General features: G+C 37.0%; 2 protein-coding genes across 2 annotated transcripts in view; one reads left to right on the top strand and one right to left on the bottom strand.

The window, feature by feature from the left end:
* Positions 1-1,628: 1,628 nt before the first annotated feature.
* Positions 1,629-14,606, top strand: part of gpd2 (glycerol-3-phosphate dehydrogenase 2 (mitochondrial)) — a 58,993-nt gene continuing 46,015 nt past the window's right edge. The window contains exon 1 of the mRNA XM_055213232.2: positions 1,629-1,672. The gene's annotated coding sequence lies outside the window, so the exon portion shown is untranslated. The remainder of the gene's footprint in view (positions 1,673-14,606) is intronic.
* Positions 8,823-13,663, bottom strand: nr4a2b (nuclear receptor subfamily 4, group A, member 2b). Its single transcript, XM_055213233.2, has 8 exons — positions 13,238-13,663; positions 12,859-12,957; positions 11,790-12,649; positions 10,929-11,058; positions 10,608-10,771; positions 10,222-10,421; positions 9,968-10,146; positions 8,823-9,880 (listed from the first exon to the last, which is right to left on the bottom strand). The coding sequence occupies exons 3-8, from the start codon at positions 12,645-12,647 to the stop codon at positions 9,645-9,647; spliced, it is 1,767 nt and encodes a 588-aa protein (XP_055069208.1). The 5' UTR covers positions 12,648-12,649; positions 12,859-12,957; positions 13,238-13,663; the 3' UTR covers positions 8,823-9,644.

Here is a 14,606-nt window from a genome sequence, read left to right as displayed (position 1 = left end):
CATTTTAAGGTTTCATCTGACGCATGCGCGTTGCCGAGGCATTCGTTTGGCTAGAGGGGATACAGCTACAGCCAAATCTGGCAAGATGTTGGGCATGGGGCGTATGATTAGTATGAAAAACAGCGATTCTGGCTAGATATAATACAGCTACAGTTAGGTTTAATCGTAGCATTTGCATGAAAACATCGCTCACCAAGCAAGATTTTACGAGATTTTGGCCGTAGCTATCCCATCTAGCCACAACGCGTTTACGCTTGTGTCGCGAAGTTTACTTCCGGTCTGTGCTTATTTATCGGTCTGGGCAGTGACTAAACTGAACTCTATGCCAACCGCCAATTAACAATAAAGAAGAAGAAGAAGAAGAAACTGAACTCTGGAACAAATACCTTGAGGTAAATAAAAATGTTTTCGTTTCCAAAAGAAGGGAGACAGTGATGGATCACTGCTGTGCGGATTTGGGAGCCAGGCAAGAATTTAGGAATCCGTAGCTAACATTGTATAGGCTAGTTACATAAATTTTACACAGTAGTGTTAGCTCAGTGTAATGGTTGATACGCTTTAGCTATGATTTAAACTAAGGTATTTACTGGTTATTTATTTTGCTTATAGACTATCAGAAAGATAATCTACCCTAAAGGCACTCTGTTGTTACCAGTTCGAAGTTTGGTTAGGTCTATAAAAGCCATTTGTTTATGTTGTCGCCACTGAAACTTTCATAGACCAAATGCAGGGAATAAAACTATCGCTGTATGTTAATATCATAGTACAAACAGGTGCCTGTGTGCAGTGTTTTTTAGTGACCGGTTATGATTTATGTCATGAGAAGCTCTATGCTTTCTCTGTTAGATGATAAATGATCATATCTAAGCACAAATTAATAGACTTTTTGTGCTGTGAGCTGCAAAATGATTACAATGATGCCAGTTTACCACTGTAATTGATCTGGTGTGTCATCATTTGTGTCATTAATGAATAAAATCGGTCATGTTCAATGAATTCTTTACGAATCAAAGGAATCGATGACCTTTCGGAAAGAGCTCGATCACTTTCCCTTTAGTCATTTGTCATTTTAAAGAACAGGATGGCTGAATGGAGGTTCCCATTTAAAGTTAGGGAGCCCAGTTGTTTCCAAATTCATAGATATAAAAAAATATTCTGTTTTATTATATTGCATGTTTATATACATTTACAAATACTGTATATTTATTCATTTAGCAGAGGATTTTATCCACAGCATTTAACTAATTTAATTTTGCCAAACAATTGTATTCATATTATTATAATGATATTGTGATATGTGACCTGTCTGTGAAATCCATCTTATAGTCTAGGAACATCAAAGTTTGATTTAATTATTGATTTCACATTGATTTCAATCTCTGACATGACCTTACTCAGTCAATATTATACTTTCACACAATGTTCGAAATATGACTTTATGTAGAAAGCAGTAAATTACAAAAAAAAGACTTTAGCTGGGTTTCACATGCATATATAAGATATAATATTGATAATAACTATATAACATCTTTAGTTATGCATTATTACATCACTGTTAAGTCACTGAAACTAAAGTTTGTGTTTTGTTGGGTTAGATGGGATCCTATTATTCATAATCTGAGCATCACCTTCAGAATACTGATTTGGGGGACGATGACCTAACACAGCACAGGTAAACAGTGGCTTTGATTCCCAATAGCTCAGGTCTTATTGGTCAGACAGTGTGAAACAGTGTTTGCTCTTGTCTACGAGGCTTTCCATTACAATGAATCAAGACGAGGTGCAGTTCTGCATACATACAAGTATGACGGGTGTATGTGTGTGTATTAGATAAATCTATTCAAATGTTTGCTGGGACTGCTGGTCTTTCCATTTGTGCCAAAAAACAACTTTCTATTTTAAGGTTTGACTTAAAAAAGTTGACATAACTTATAAAAACATGTTGATTTTTTTAAACTTTATTTGTTAAGTTAAAGTAACATAAAAATATATGTTGATCTTTTTTTAAAGTGTACGTATGTTTCTGTTATGAAATAATCAGCTTTGATATTTTTAAGACTTGAAATATAGCCCATCACTATAACCAACATGCTTTTTCAATTTTACATTGCGGTATATTTTGTACCGAGCCCCTAAGGTGACATTGGAGTAAAACAGATCTAAAGTTTAGTTTCACGTGCACACGCGAAAACTTCATGTCCAGAATTTGTTTTGAAATGTTTAGTTTCGAATGTTCTCGTGAAACTATCGCGCGCACACATGAAACTATCGCGCGCGCACGTGAAAGTTTCACGTGAGCACACGAAAGTTTCAAGTGAGCATGTGAAACTAAATGCGGTAGTTTCACGTGCGCACGTGATAATTTCACGTGAGCACGCGATAGTTTCAAGTGAGCACGCAAAACTAAACTTTATTTAATTTTTGCTCCATGTCCCCTTAGGGGCTCCGTAAAAGTGTTTTCTATTCTTTCTAAAAAATAAAGCCGCATTTTTGTCAAATCAGCATATATTTTTATGCTACTTTAACAATTTCAACTTGTTTTTATAAGTTACAACAACTATTTACAGGTCAAAACTTAAAATAGTATGTTGAGTTGACTTGCAAAACCAAGTTGTTTGAACTTCATTACCCATCATGTTGTGAACATGATGGAGAATGCATCTTTCTTGGCTACCAAGTCCCTGCTGACTTTAGAAAAAGATTATTTGACTTATGTGAGATTATAAAATTGGAAATCTGACAATAATGAACCTTCTTGATCTAATAATCAATATGTCAATACACTTTTAGGCCAGGGAAAAGAGATAGAAAGAACTAGGGTGGTTGTAAACGGATTGCTAAAAATAATGTGGTGGGGGATAAGTTATCTTTAGGTTTCATGACCACCTGCGTGCCTCATCTCTTACCTATTATTTCTTAATTATATAGCACACTTGCACTCAGTATGACTTTCAAAGGTTAAATCCTATTTCAGAAGATATTCTGACATGCAAATACATGAACGCAGCATCAGTCACGTCAGTGTAGGTTGATGCAGATAGGGCAATATATATTAGTACTAAATCATTTACAGTATTGTAAAGTGTTATACAGCTAAAAACTACTTCAAAATATTGAATATTATTTAAACAATCATGATGTCAATTTAAGCCTTACTTAGCCAACGATGCACGTAATTCTTTAATCTTCCTCAATGTAAAACGTTAGCTACTTTACTCCACCTATTACATTTTGATTACCGTGGAAGACATATCGTAATTGTTTTACATGTCTCACATCATTACCAATGCAATTTAGATAATTGGTAGTACCTACTGGGTAAAGCTAATTGAACGGGTTAATGGCCAGGGAGGTGTGAATGTATAGTCTCTGTGGGGTTTACTGGTGTTCCCCTGGCCAGGAAGAGATTCCCACTGTGCCCTAACAAAGTCCATCTGTGTTGGACAATGATTTCATTAAAAGCAATTGTTTAGGTGATATCGAAAACCTTCATAGGAATTGATGACCCATGGATGCGTATATGTGTAAGATGCATAATGAATACCAGCAGCGTATAGTTTGTAGAATCTGATCTTCAAAATTGGAATAATAGGCCTATTTAAGTGTATGCCTATGTATCTGTATGGTTTTACAGCTATAAACTCCGGCCTCGGGGCTAAGTCATATAGCACACAGCAAAAAAAGTTTTTTACTGAAAAGCACTATGATGTCACGCAGTGAATTTTGTTGTCTCTTTGTAAGACTCCAGGTGTGTTTCAAATGTCCCATGAGATTGAAGGCTAGTCTAGCTAACCTAGCTTTAGGCTAGTTAGCTGATGGATGAAACCACAAAACACAAGGGCTATCAGATTTGATTTTCCTTAGTGTGCATTTCGACAATAGAGCCATAGAAAATGCATGATGTTAAACTCAACAACTGCATGACATTAAAAAAGTATAATATTTAATAGAAGCTATACATAGATTTATTAAAATTTTATTCCATGGGTTTTCTTTGCAGCAATACTAAGCTGTAATTATTTTTGTTACAGCTAACGCTTTATTTTGAAAGATTTTTGAAAGACCTTATATGCGCCATATTGTCAATATAAGCTCTGCGAGGATTTGCAAAAATAGCCCCATCCTTCTTCTATGGCAGATAGACTCTTAGTACAGACTCACATAGAGGTCCTCTGCGTGAGCTCTGATAAGGGTCTTACTGCTTTGTAGTTGAATCAATACTGACATCAAAAGCCCAAAACTTCACAGAATTAATTCCTCACAGAAACCTCCGATTGGGTGTCTAGTGTTGGAACACACATGCGAAAACAGCTTGCATGATAAATGCTGTACTTTTCTGTATTATTTGTTTATGGCTCTTTATGTTTAAATGGTTGTTGATGGGATCGGCTTTGTTTTCATGACAGTGTAGCATCTAACCGTAACTTTTGCTCTATGTCTCTCAAGGGTCAGCTGTTTATTTAATGCAGCGAGTCTGATCTGTTACGGAAGGTGACCTTATTACGGAGCGTGACTACTTAAATTCCACTCACATTTCAAAGCTTGATTCCCCTCCATTTAATTTCTTTTCAAGTAATTAACATCATCCACTCTGTCATATTTCATTTGTATGTTTCCATGGTGATATCACACTCACCAACCCCCATGACATAAACCACAGGATGGATATCTTTATATGTTGGAAGATCATTTGTTCAGGTGGAAGAAGGATCCTAAATGATGAGAAAGTGGGAGGGGCTGATGCTTGATTTACAGTGACATTTAAAATGTGAATTCATGGATAAAAATGGGTGTGGTCATTTAAATGCATGTCAATTAAAATACATATTAACGCTTTAATTTAAACACATATACCAGATAAAAATATTACTGTGTAGGAAGCACACAGCTGCCGGTACCCACATTGTCTAAATACTATAAGTCAATGTGTACCGTCAACTATGTGCTCACAATAATTTATCAAAATATCTTTATTTTTGTTCATCAGAATAAAAAACTCATGCAGGTTTAGAACAACATAAATGATGACAGAATTGAATTTTTTGGGCGAACTATCCCTTTAAGCACAACCAACATATGAATATGTGATGAAACACACACACACAATAAGATGAAACATGCACAATACATCTGATGGTGACACCAATAAAGATCCACTCTAATCAATGAAATAGTCAATTATTCTATCAGAATTCAGAAAGAGAGAAGGGTTAGATGATGCTGGCCTGGAGCCCCTGTCCTCAAATAACAGCACCCCCTCTGCCGTTCAATCTTTCCAGACATTTAAATTAAAGGTCACATGTAAATGACTATCTGTAAAGGCATGGCACACACAGTATTGTGGAAAACATCAAATTTTAGCCACATAAATGAAACAATATTAATGTGTTTGCAAATGTGCCCTTTTTTACTCTTCTAGCTTATAACCATAACAAACAATAGTTAACAATTCATTAAAAATTTCCGCATTAGTATGTGAGACATGAACACTGGTAGATTGAATTATTAATTATTAAATATATAGTTCACATACTTCTCTACATTAAATCTGTAGAATCTGTTCATATAGTTGCACATTAATAGGTCTGATTATCTTTTTTTCTTTGTCAGGCTGTATGTTTTAAACTATGCATATCAATTAGAGATGTGCCAGAGTAAATTGATCAGATTTTAGACCTTTACTTAAACTCGATCACTGTTATATAGCTATCAGAAATCATTGCTATTAACAGTAAATGAATTATTAATAAAGGCTGCATGAACTACATAACTAAACATGGAGTCACTGTGCTGGTCTGGGACACTGCAAATGGCAAGTCCCCTGGTCCTTTTTTGATTCCAGACTGGCCATCTGTGTGTTTAGACCATAGGATCCCTTCTGAAAGATCATTGAGGTCTTGCGTGCATTAGATTTAATGTTGTGCACTCTCAGAAAAAAAGGAACAAAAGTTGTCACTAGGACGGTACCTTTTAAAAATGTCCTTACAGTTTTGGTACAGATATACCTTTGAATACCAGTATGTACTTTTGAGTTACCAATATGCACCTTTTCGGTACAAAAGTGTACTTTTTGGAAGGAACTGCCCCATTGACAACTTCTGTACCTTGTTTTTCTGAGGGTGTGCCCCTACGATTAAGTTCTAGTACAAGGAGGTGATAATACCAAATCTCAGAATTGCCAGTACAAATGGATTCCTGTTGATAAATTCTTATACTTGTGTGTCTTTTTAACATATTTAATAAAGGATATGCCAATTGAACCTCCATAGTTTGGGTCTTCTGCATGAGCCATAAGTTGGATAAAAAGTTATTTAAGAGTGATCAGTTTCTGTCCTAAACAAACATATGACAAATAAATGTGATTTCTTTAAAAAGCTTTTATTGGGAATCTAATAATGTCACACTAACCTTATTTAGCAATAGATGCATATTTTGTGGATATTGGTGTATAAACTGCTGTCTTTAATCTTACAAGGTTGTTCCTGTAGCTCAATGAGTATCACTGTAAAAAAATAAAGCTGTAATTATGCAGCTGGTTGCCAGTAACTTACTGTAGAAGACAAAGAATGAAAATGTTTCATGTTCATTTAACTTTGAACAAACTGTTGCCAGTAAATAACATGTAAAATCTACATTATGTTACTGGCAACCAGCTGCCAGTAATACTGTAATTTCTACAGAATTGTTTTACAGTGTAGCCTATAGCATAAAGGCAATTTGACTCCCAGGGAACACACATATAGGCCTACTGATTTAAAAAAAAATATATAGCTTGAATGGACTGTGTCTGACAAACATAAATGTAGGCTAAATGTACATGGCAGGAAAGAAAAATTAAAATTTCCCTTTAAAGCACAAAATTGTCCACCTGCCATTGAATCTTTGGAACATGGCACACACAGATTCTTTTTAATATTTAGGTTTGTTTCTTTATAGGGGCCAAAAAATCGGGGAAAAATGACTGGTATTACTATCTTTGTTTCGTCCCCACTCGAAGTAGGGATTACCAGGTACACACACACACACACACACAGGCTGGATTCATAGGAACAAGTGTAAACTCCTCCTATCAGCGTAGCTCCCGCAGGAACATTTTGCTAGTCCTTCACCCTCATAATTATAATAAATTTGACATTTCTCAGATAATATTGATTTCTTTATTTTAACATTTCACAGTCAGTGATGGTCCAAAGCATTGAGAAACAGGATGTCTATTGATCTGGGGCTCATGAATCCCTTTCGTGTATGTGATCATTTTTATAAGGCCTTTCCACCAAACATAAATCAATATTTTATGTTCCCAGACATGTGGAATGTGGGGTTGGGGGTTGATTTGGGATGTTGATGTCAAATGCTTGGGCAGAGTTTTGACACCTGGAGAGAGATGCTTAGAAAAGCTATTACAGTAATGATAAGGATTGTGTTTAAAATTTTGGATAAATGCAGATCTCTTAATCTCATTGCTTTGTTGTGCTGCATGGTTAATTTGGGGTAATGGGGATATTGTGTCTCAAAATTTCATTTAAGGATGGTTAATATTTCAGTTAAAATGTTGATCACAATAAAGCTAAAACATTTTAGAAGTATGTTTGTGTATTCCCATTGTGCAATCTGGTTAAACTATTTTTCAGCTATCCTCAAATATATCTAAATTAAGCAAGCCAAAGCTATTGATCCCATAATTTAATCATTCTACATTCAGTGGGAACAAATCTAATCTTGTAACAAAATGTTTAAGGAATGGCCATTATCCGTGTGGTAAACTGAAGACTGGTTACAGACCTTTAGACTCCTAAGAATTAAATAAAAATTCTGCAAGACCCCATTGTTATATTAAATACCAAGACTAGAACTAAATGTAATGTATCGGGATATTTCCTCTCTTTTATAGCCTAAATAATGAAAGGGTAACTATAACGAAGAGGAATGGGGCAATAAATTCGTCAGATATTTAATGATCTTTACTAAAAAGAGTCAGATTCTGAACCGTCTGTCTATTCAACAAATATTTCATCTATCGTTTACCCCTGCTTAAAAATAATTTTACCTTCGTTAAATTTTGTTTAAAAATTAGTCAAAGTTTTCTAACAAAAACTACTTGTTTTGAGAAATGCGGATCCACGAATGATCTGTTTCCATTGTCATGTAAAATGTTTCACAGACTATTGCATCCTGATTGCATTATGTTATATTAACTGTTCAATACAGATTTGACCTTTTAAAAAGTTCAGGCTACTCCGAAAGCTGCTGTCGTGAAATTACTATTATGACTATAATTTTATAGCACTGGATTGGGGGTTGTTCACGAGCATTAAAACTTATAAATAATATTAACGATTAATAGCTGTAAATTTGTACAAATTATTTTTAATATAAAAATGCTAATAATCTTTGCAGAACTGATGACCGACATTTAACGCAAAAAATGTAAATACTGTAATTTAAATAATGTAGCAATATATTGTTCGTTTTAGTTGCGACGTGGGTGATGTTTTTGTTATTTCTTTCTCTGTTCTTTGGAAGATTTAAAGACATTTTATTTTTTCGCATATTTTGTTAAATTTGTTACATTTAGTTTTACGTTAATTATTAAACTGATTATATGAAAAGATATCGATTTAGCAAGCCATATAAAATGCAGTTAACATTTTTTTTTTGAGAAAAGATGTTGCTTTTCGTTTGAGTAATTAAATCAACTATTATTTTACTAAATTGTAAAGTTTAATGAACGAATTCTTCGCCAATTCACTTATCGAAAGTAGATCTTACTGCAAAATAAATAGGTCTACATAAAAATAAAAGAAAGAAAACAAGAGACTACATATAATAGTTAGATTTATTTATGAATGTTCTAGATGGGAGAAGCTTAATACAGAATGCAAAAACAATACATCGTAGAAAATGATCTAAATATTTATAAGCATAATGTTATGAATTTAAAACCATTCGCATGTAAACTTAATGGACATTATTTCAATATGAAAATAATAGAAAGTGCTGGAGTAGTTAATAGCTCATAAAGAATTCCATGCATACCTCCTAAACTGTAAAAAAGCGGTTCATATCTTAATAACAGTTTAATTCACTATACATAAAACTTGAAACAAAACGTGCTCTGTAAGTTACCATTTTAATCAAAGTTTGTTGTCCACAAATGTTGCAGATAGACTTTCAAAAATCCCCATACACCCAGACAATCTTTATATAGTACTATAATGCAGAATGCTTAATAGCTAGTGGTTAAAGTACCATGATTTTGCTTCCGTAGTTCATTACATCTTGTCTTGCGTTGTAGAAGTTGTATATAAATGATTTTGCAAGTATCAACATAAACGAGCTATATGACGTGTAACAATACAAAAACACTTCCACCACACTGCATTTATTTCAGTATATAACTGAATACATTTTAAACAGGCAAGAATAGTCCTTTTTCCACACAGTTCTTCTTTTTGCAATGCTTTGAATATTTAAATATTCTGTTGTTGTTATTATTTCCTCTGCGAATATCTTAAACAGCATCGTTCACGTGTGTCTCCAGACAGCACGCGCGCCAGACCTGGAAAATGCAATTCGCCAATTTCCAACACATTCATTGAGGAATCATACGGGTTTTATGAATCTGTAGCAGTTTAGAAAATTGTTCAGAAGGGCAGCGTATCGTGAAAAAGTTTGTCAATGATCGCTGGCGTGGGAACCAAGTCCTCGAGTTTCAAGTAAAAGATGCGCTGCAATCCCTGCGTGCAAAGCGCGCGCACCTCCGGCAGCTTCTCCAACAGTTTAGACAATTCGGCACTGCAGGACACCTGATCCTTCAGGCAGTTTACTAGCTTGTTTTGAAGTTCCTCTGTTCTCTTGGGTTCTTTTAGTCCATGTCTCTCTATGGAGATAAGAAGCAACCTGTCAGACGTCTGATTCATGCTGTATTTTTTGTGCATCGCTTCGGAAAAGGTCAGACATGTCTTACCTGTTACTATGGTGAGAGCAGCTATGCAGGAGAAGGCAGAGACGTCTATGTTCATGCTCTGAAGGTTGGAAGAAAAGTCAAAGATGGAGTCGATCCACTCTCCAAAGCCTCGCACGCACTGCAGCTTGTGTAAAACCACTCCGTTGCAAAAAATAAGTTTATCCTCAGCCAGGTTGGATCTATAAACAAAATGTGAATCGTTAAAAGAGCTTGAAAACGGAGCGAACGTACATCATTACAAAACGCATTGTTACCTATAAGCCAGACGCAGCACGAAAAGTTCAAGGAATGCTGACTCGAAAAGCAGCTCCTGGTCGCATTTGGGCAGGTCAGAGAAACCGGGAATTTTCTCGGCCCATACGCGAATGATGCTCATGGAAGCGGTGAGGAGATCGTAGAACTGCTGAATGTGCAGAGATTCATCTCCACTGTGATACTCAGGGCTCGCCTGGAACTAAAATTCAAACATGTAACGTTAAAGAAAGGTAAAATAGAATAGGCGCAATTATTGCGCAATTATTCACAAATGTCACTTCCTTATTAAATTGAGCAAAATTAAAAACGGAAAAGCAGAGATGGCTCACACAAAACTGTTAGGCATTGAATTATTCAAACTGAAATCCACAGGTAACTCACGCACTTTTGAATAGTCCAGTCGGGCCATAGAGGGGTTGGAGTCTATGTGTGCTCTCACTAGTGCGTTCAGGAGGTTGACAGGTGTCATACAGACCGGGATATCCTGCAGGCTTTTAGGTTTGGACGGCAGACGACCCCTTCGACCTTTTAAACTGGCTGTTCTGACGACTGTAAAAATTTATTGGTTATTATGTACATGCCCAAACTCTTTTAACTGAATTATCAGGTTATTGTAATAAAAGTTCAAGTAAATTCGAAAATATCCACGTTTTAAACAACCAGCATTTCCAGATAATAAAAGTAGTTGAAATTGAATTGACTTTACCTTCCTTTACCATTCCCACGACCAGGCACTTTTGAAAGCGGCAATACTGGCATCGATTTCGCCTTCTTTTATCCACAGGACAGTTTTTGTTGGCCAGACAAACGTATTTGGCGTTTTTCTGCACCGTGCGCTATAACGGAACATTACATGTATTATTTAATGTAACTATGCACATAGCATCAACACGTGTGTTACCACAACACTCATCAGGAAACAACTTCAAGTGCAATCACATTGTGAAGTAACAACGGAACAGGACACTCAAAACCTGCACTCCAACCCAAAGCTGAGTACTAATACATTCAAGGGTCGGACAGGGCAGACATTCGGTAAATACAGATCCGTGGCCAGCCATAATTTGGGGTCCCCCGACACTTTTTCCACGACCCTTCTTGTCGGATTAGTGTGATTATTCTATCACGGTGATGACATAAAGAGCTGTCTTAATGTCACCAGTGGGAATTGCGCGTTACGCACGGTTAGGCGAAATACGACTCTCGGCACAAACCAATTTAATTCTAGACGAAAGAAACGGTGGCAAAGATGTACGGAGGTGTCCTTGGGTGCATATGGGGTCAAATCAATACAACTGAGATAATTACTGTAGACCAGTATTAAACCTGGTACTTTTCAATCTGTAAGCAGTTAAACATCAGGGTGGTGTACCATAGCAGGTTAAAGTTCTGGGCTTTAAACCAAAAGGTTAAGAGTTGAAACCCAGCATTAAAGAATCCACTACAGGTTGCTCCATCTCAGTAACTGCGTATTGCAAGATACTTTGGATAAATGCGCAATTTTTACAATATGTAGTTTACGGTGACTAAAAACATTTACAGAGAAAGGATATAAAGTTTTTTTTACCTTAAAGAACCCTTTGCACCCCTCGCAGGTGCGCACTCCGTAGTGCTGGCAGGCTGCGTTGTCCCCGCATACAGCGCACAATCCCTCACTAGAAGGCGATCCCCGAGCCGGGGGTGAGGCTACCGGGCTTTCCAGTAACGGGTGTCCGTGACCGACGTTAAGAGAATGAGATAGAGCCAAACCGTGCTGTTTCCTCGGAGGTGCCGGTACAGCAAAACTCTCCAGTGCGCGATGGGTACCCGGGGTGTCCGGGCCCATGGCCACATGGAGAGATCCATCGAAGCGCATCTGGCAGCTTGACATCGGTGTATCAACAGGAGACTGCTTGAACGAGAACAACCGAGACATTGCGTTTTTACGCTGTTGGTCTATCATGTGCGAAGTCGCCAGATAGTTCTGATGAAAACTGTGAAGGGATCCGCTTTCGTCCCACGTGTGGTGCGGAGGTGCTGGGAAACTGGGTGATGGGTTGATGTTTGGGGAAGACGGTTTATAGTATATAGGTCCAGTATGGGGCATGCTCTCCTCAGTTTGGTGCGGCTGATGATGCTGCTGATGGTAGCTGTGTGGAGGTATCTCCTCCACTTTGATGGACAGCTGATCCCCAGAGTGGGACATTTGGTAGAGGCACGGAGGCTTCACGTCGTAGCTGGAACTGTAGGTGTCAACAAAGGTGCTAAAACTGGGCAGCGAAGAAGTGACAGCTATTTCTGCGTTAGTCAGGTCCATGCTAAACTTGACAAACTCCGGTGTTAAGAAATCGCAATTGTACTCTCCTGTGGTGTTGTAACTGTAACTTTGAGATGCAGGGCTGGCTCCTGGTGGTGATGTCCCATACTGAGCCTGGACGCAGGGCATGGCTGCAGTGTTAGAAAACTAAATTGTAAGATTTTTCTGACAGGGTGCAAAATATTTTTTTTGAAATATTGAAAAACTATATATTTTTTAAATTTTGCTAAAGACTTCAAAAAGCTGTGCTATTTTAGCAACCTGGGACTGAGGTTGTTTTCCATCGGAAAGTATGTATGCAAACTTGTGAGACATATTTCCATGGCCTGCTTTACTTTACCTCCGCACACCTGCTACTTTTATCTCTCGTGGAACAATCTCTGAAGTCAGTGCTCGTGTATGGGCTGCTGTCAGTTTGTCTCTCCGTTCGTTTACTTTCCTGTGAAAGACAAATAAAACTTTTATCATTAGACTTTCTTCCAGGTGACATTTTATGTATTTTAGTGTACTTTACTTTTTCTTGTATTCTTGTGTGAACAAAGCTAATAAATTGCACTAAATTTAAATAACTTAAGGTTTTGCAAGATAAAATTAGTTAAAAATATATTTTATGTCTAAACAAACACACAATTATATATGTATTGCTTTACAGTGTTCCCATATAAAAATAACAAAACAACAACTATTATTGTAAACAATATAACTTTACGTTAACATACCTTAAAAATGCAACTGGAACAGTTGCAAATATTATATATCCATAAAGCGTCTTGTTGCTAGAAGTTACGTTCAGTGACAAGTGCATGCAATGGTAAGCCTACTTTTTGCGCACCTTACTCCTTCGGCTGCAAGCGAAGACTGGAGCTCGAGCGCAATGTGCCTTTGTTTATGAGATCTCTGAATGCCACAGCCCACGTGCCAGGAGGCGTGACGTCATGCGCGTCAATCCCTGACGCGGGCTGATAGCTGGACAGAGGGTCCGTTCTTCCGCGCGCTCATTACGCACAGGCGCAATTCAGCTGTCTGCGCTTTTGCAAATGCGGGGCTGCCCAGCAGGTCATATGAGTTGAATTTCCTACACGTTCTGTTTTGCGCAAAGCTATTCCCAATATAGAAACTAGGCTACTTACACAATATCAGAGCTCACTGATAAGGACCAATAAAGCGACTTTTGTTTGGTTCTTTGGGAGAATCGCCGCATACACAGCATAGGTGTAAAATGTTTTTGTAGTCAGGGTTTGTTTTGGTCAGGATCACAAATACAAAACTTTTGCCAGATACCAAACAACATTAAAAGTAACATTCACTGAAAATGCAATGTTATTTATTTCTATGAACCCAGAAAAAACTATAACGAAAATAAATCTGAATTTAGGTGAATAAAAATTACAAAGAATGTAATGTAAATAAAGCATTTAGGAAGAAAAACAAATGTGAATATACAGTAAAATATTTTTATTTACTGCAAGAATTATTACCAAAGTTGTTTAAATTGTTGTAATTAGATAAGATGTGGAATGCATTTTTTTTCTTTACTTTTCAACAATAAATTGTCTGGATTTAAATAATAAAAAACCATGTGGGTCAATATTTTTATGTTGCAATAACGCAGATTACCTTATGGCTTCTCACATACGCACTTACTGGAGCTCTTCGATTACAGTTTATAATGACGCCATGTGTTTCTTCCTGTATCATACACAGGAAAGGTTTCAGTGGACTGGGGTGTGTGTTCATCCGACTGCTCGCTTTGAACAGTGAAGGATTTCTATTGTGAGGAGGGAATCCCGCTGTAACAGAGGCAACTTTGTTAAGTGAGGCGAGTTGCGTCATCGCTACGTCAGCAGCCTCCAACTCCATGACGCCTGGTGCGGTCGCGCTGAACTTTTTTTAGGTTGAAACTACCACCTGTGTAACTGAACCAACAAAATGCCTCGCAAAGAATCGACCGAGAAAAAAACAAACGCTACTTTAAGCATTTTATTTTTAAACAGTAGGCTATGCACAGGTGTTTCTGTAGCTCAATTTGTAGAGCAAAGTTCAAGGGTTCGATCCCATGGAACACACATGCCTAAATGTAAATGTAGA

The sequence above is a fragment of the Misgurnus anguillicaudatus genome, chromosome 8 (assembly GCF_027580225.2).
Source record: "Misgurnus anguillicaudatus chromosome 8, ASM2758022v2, whole genome shotgun sequence".
NCBI lineage: Eukaryota > Metazoa > Chordata > Actinopteri > Cypriniformes > Cobitidae > Misgurnus > Misgurnus anguillicaudatus.
This window is presented reverse-complemented; position numbering and strand designations above follow the sequence as displayed.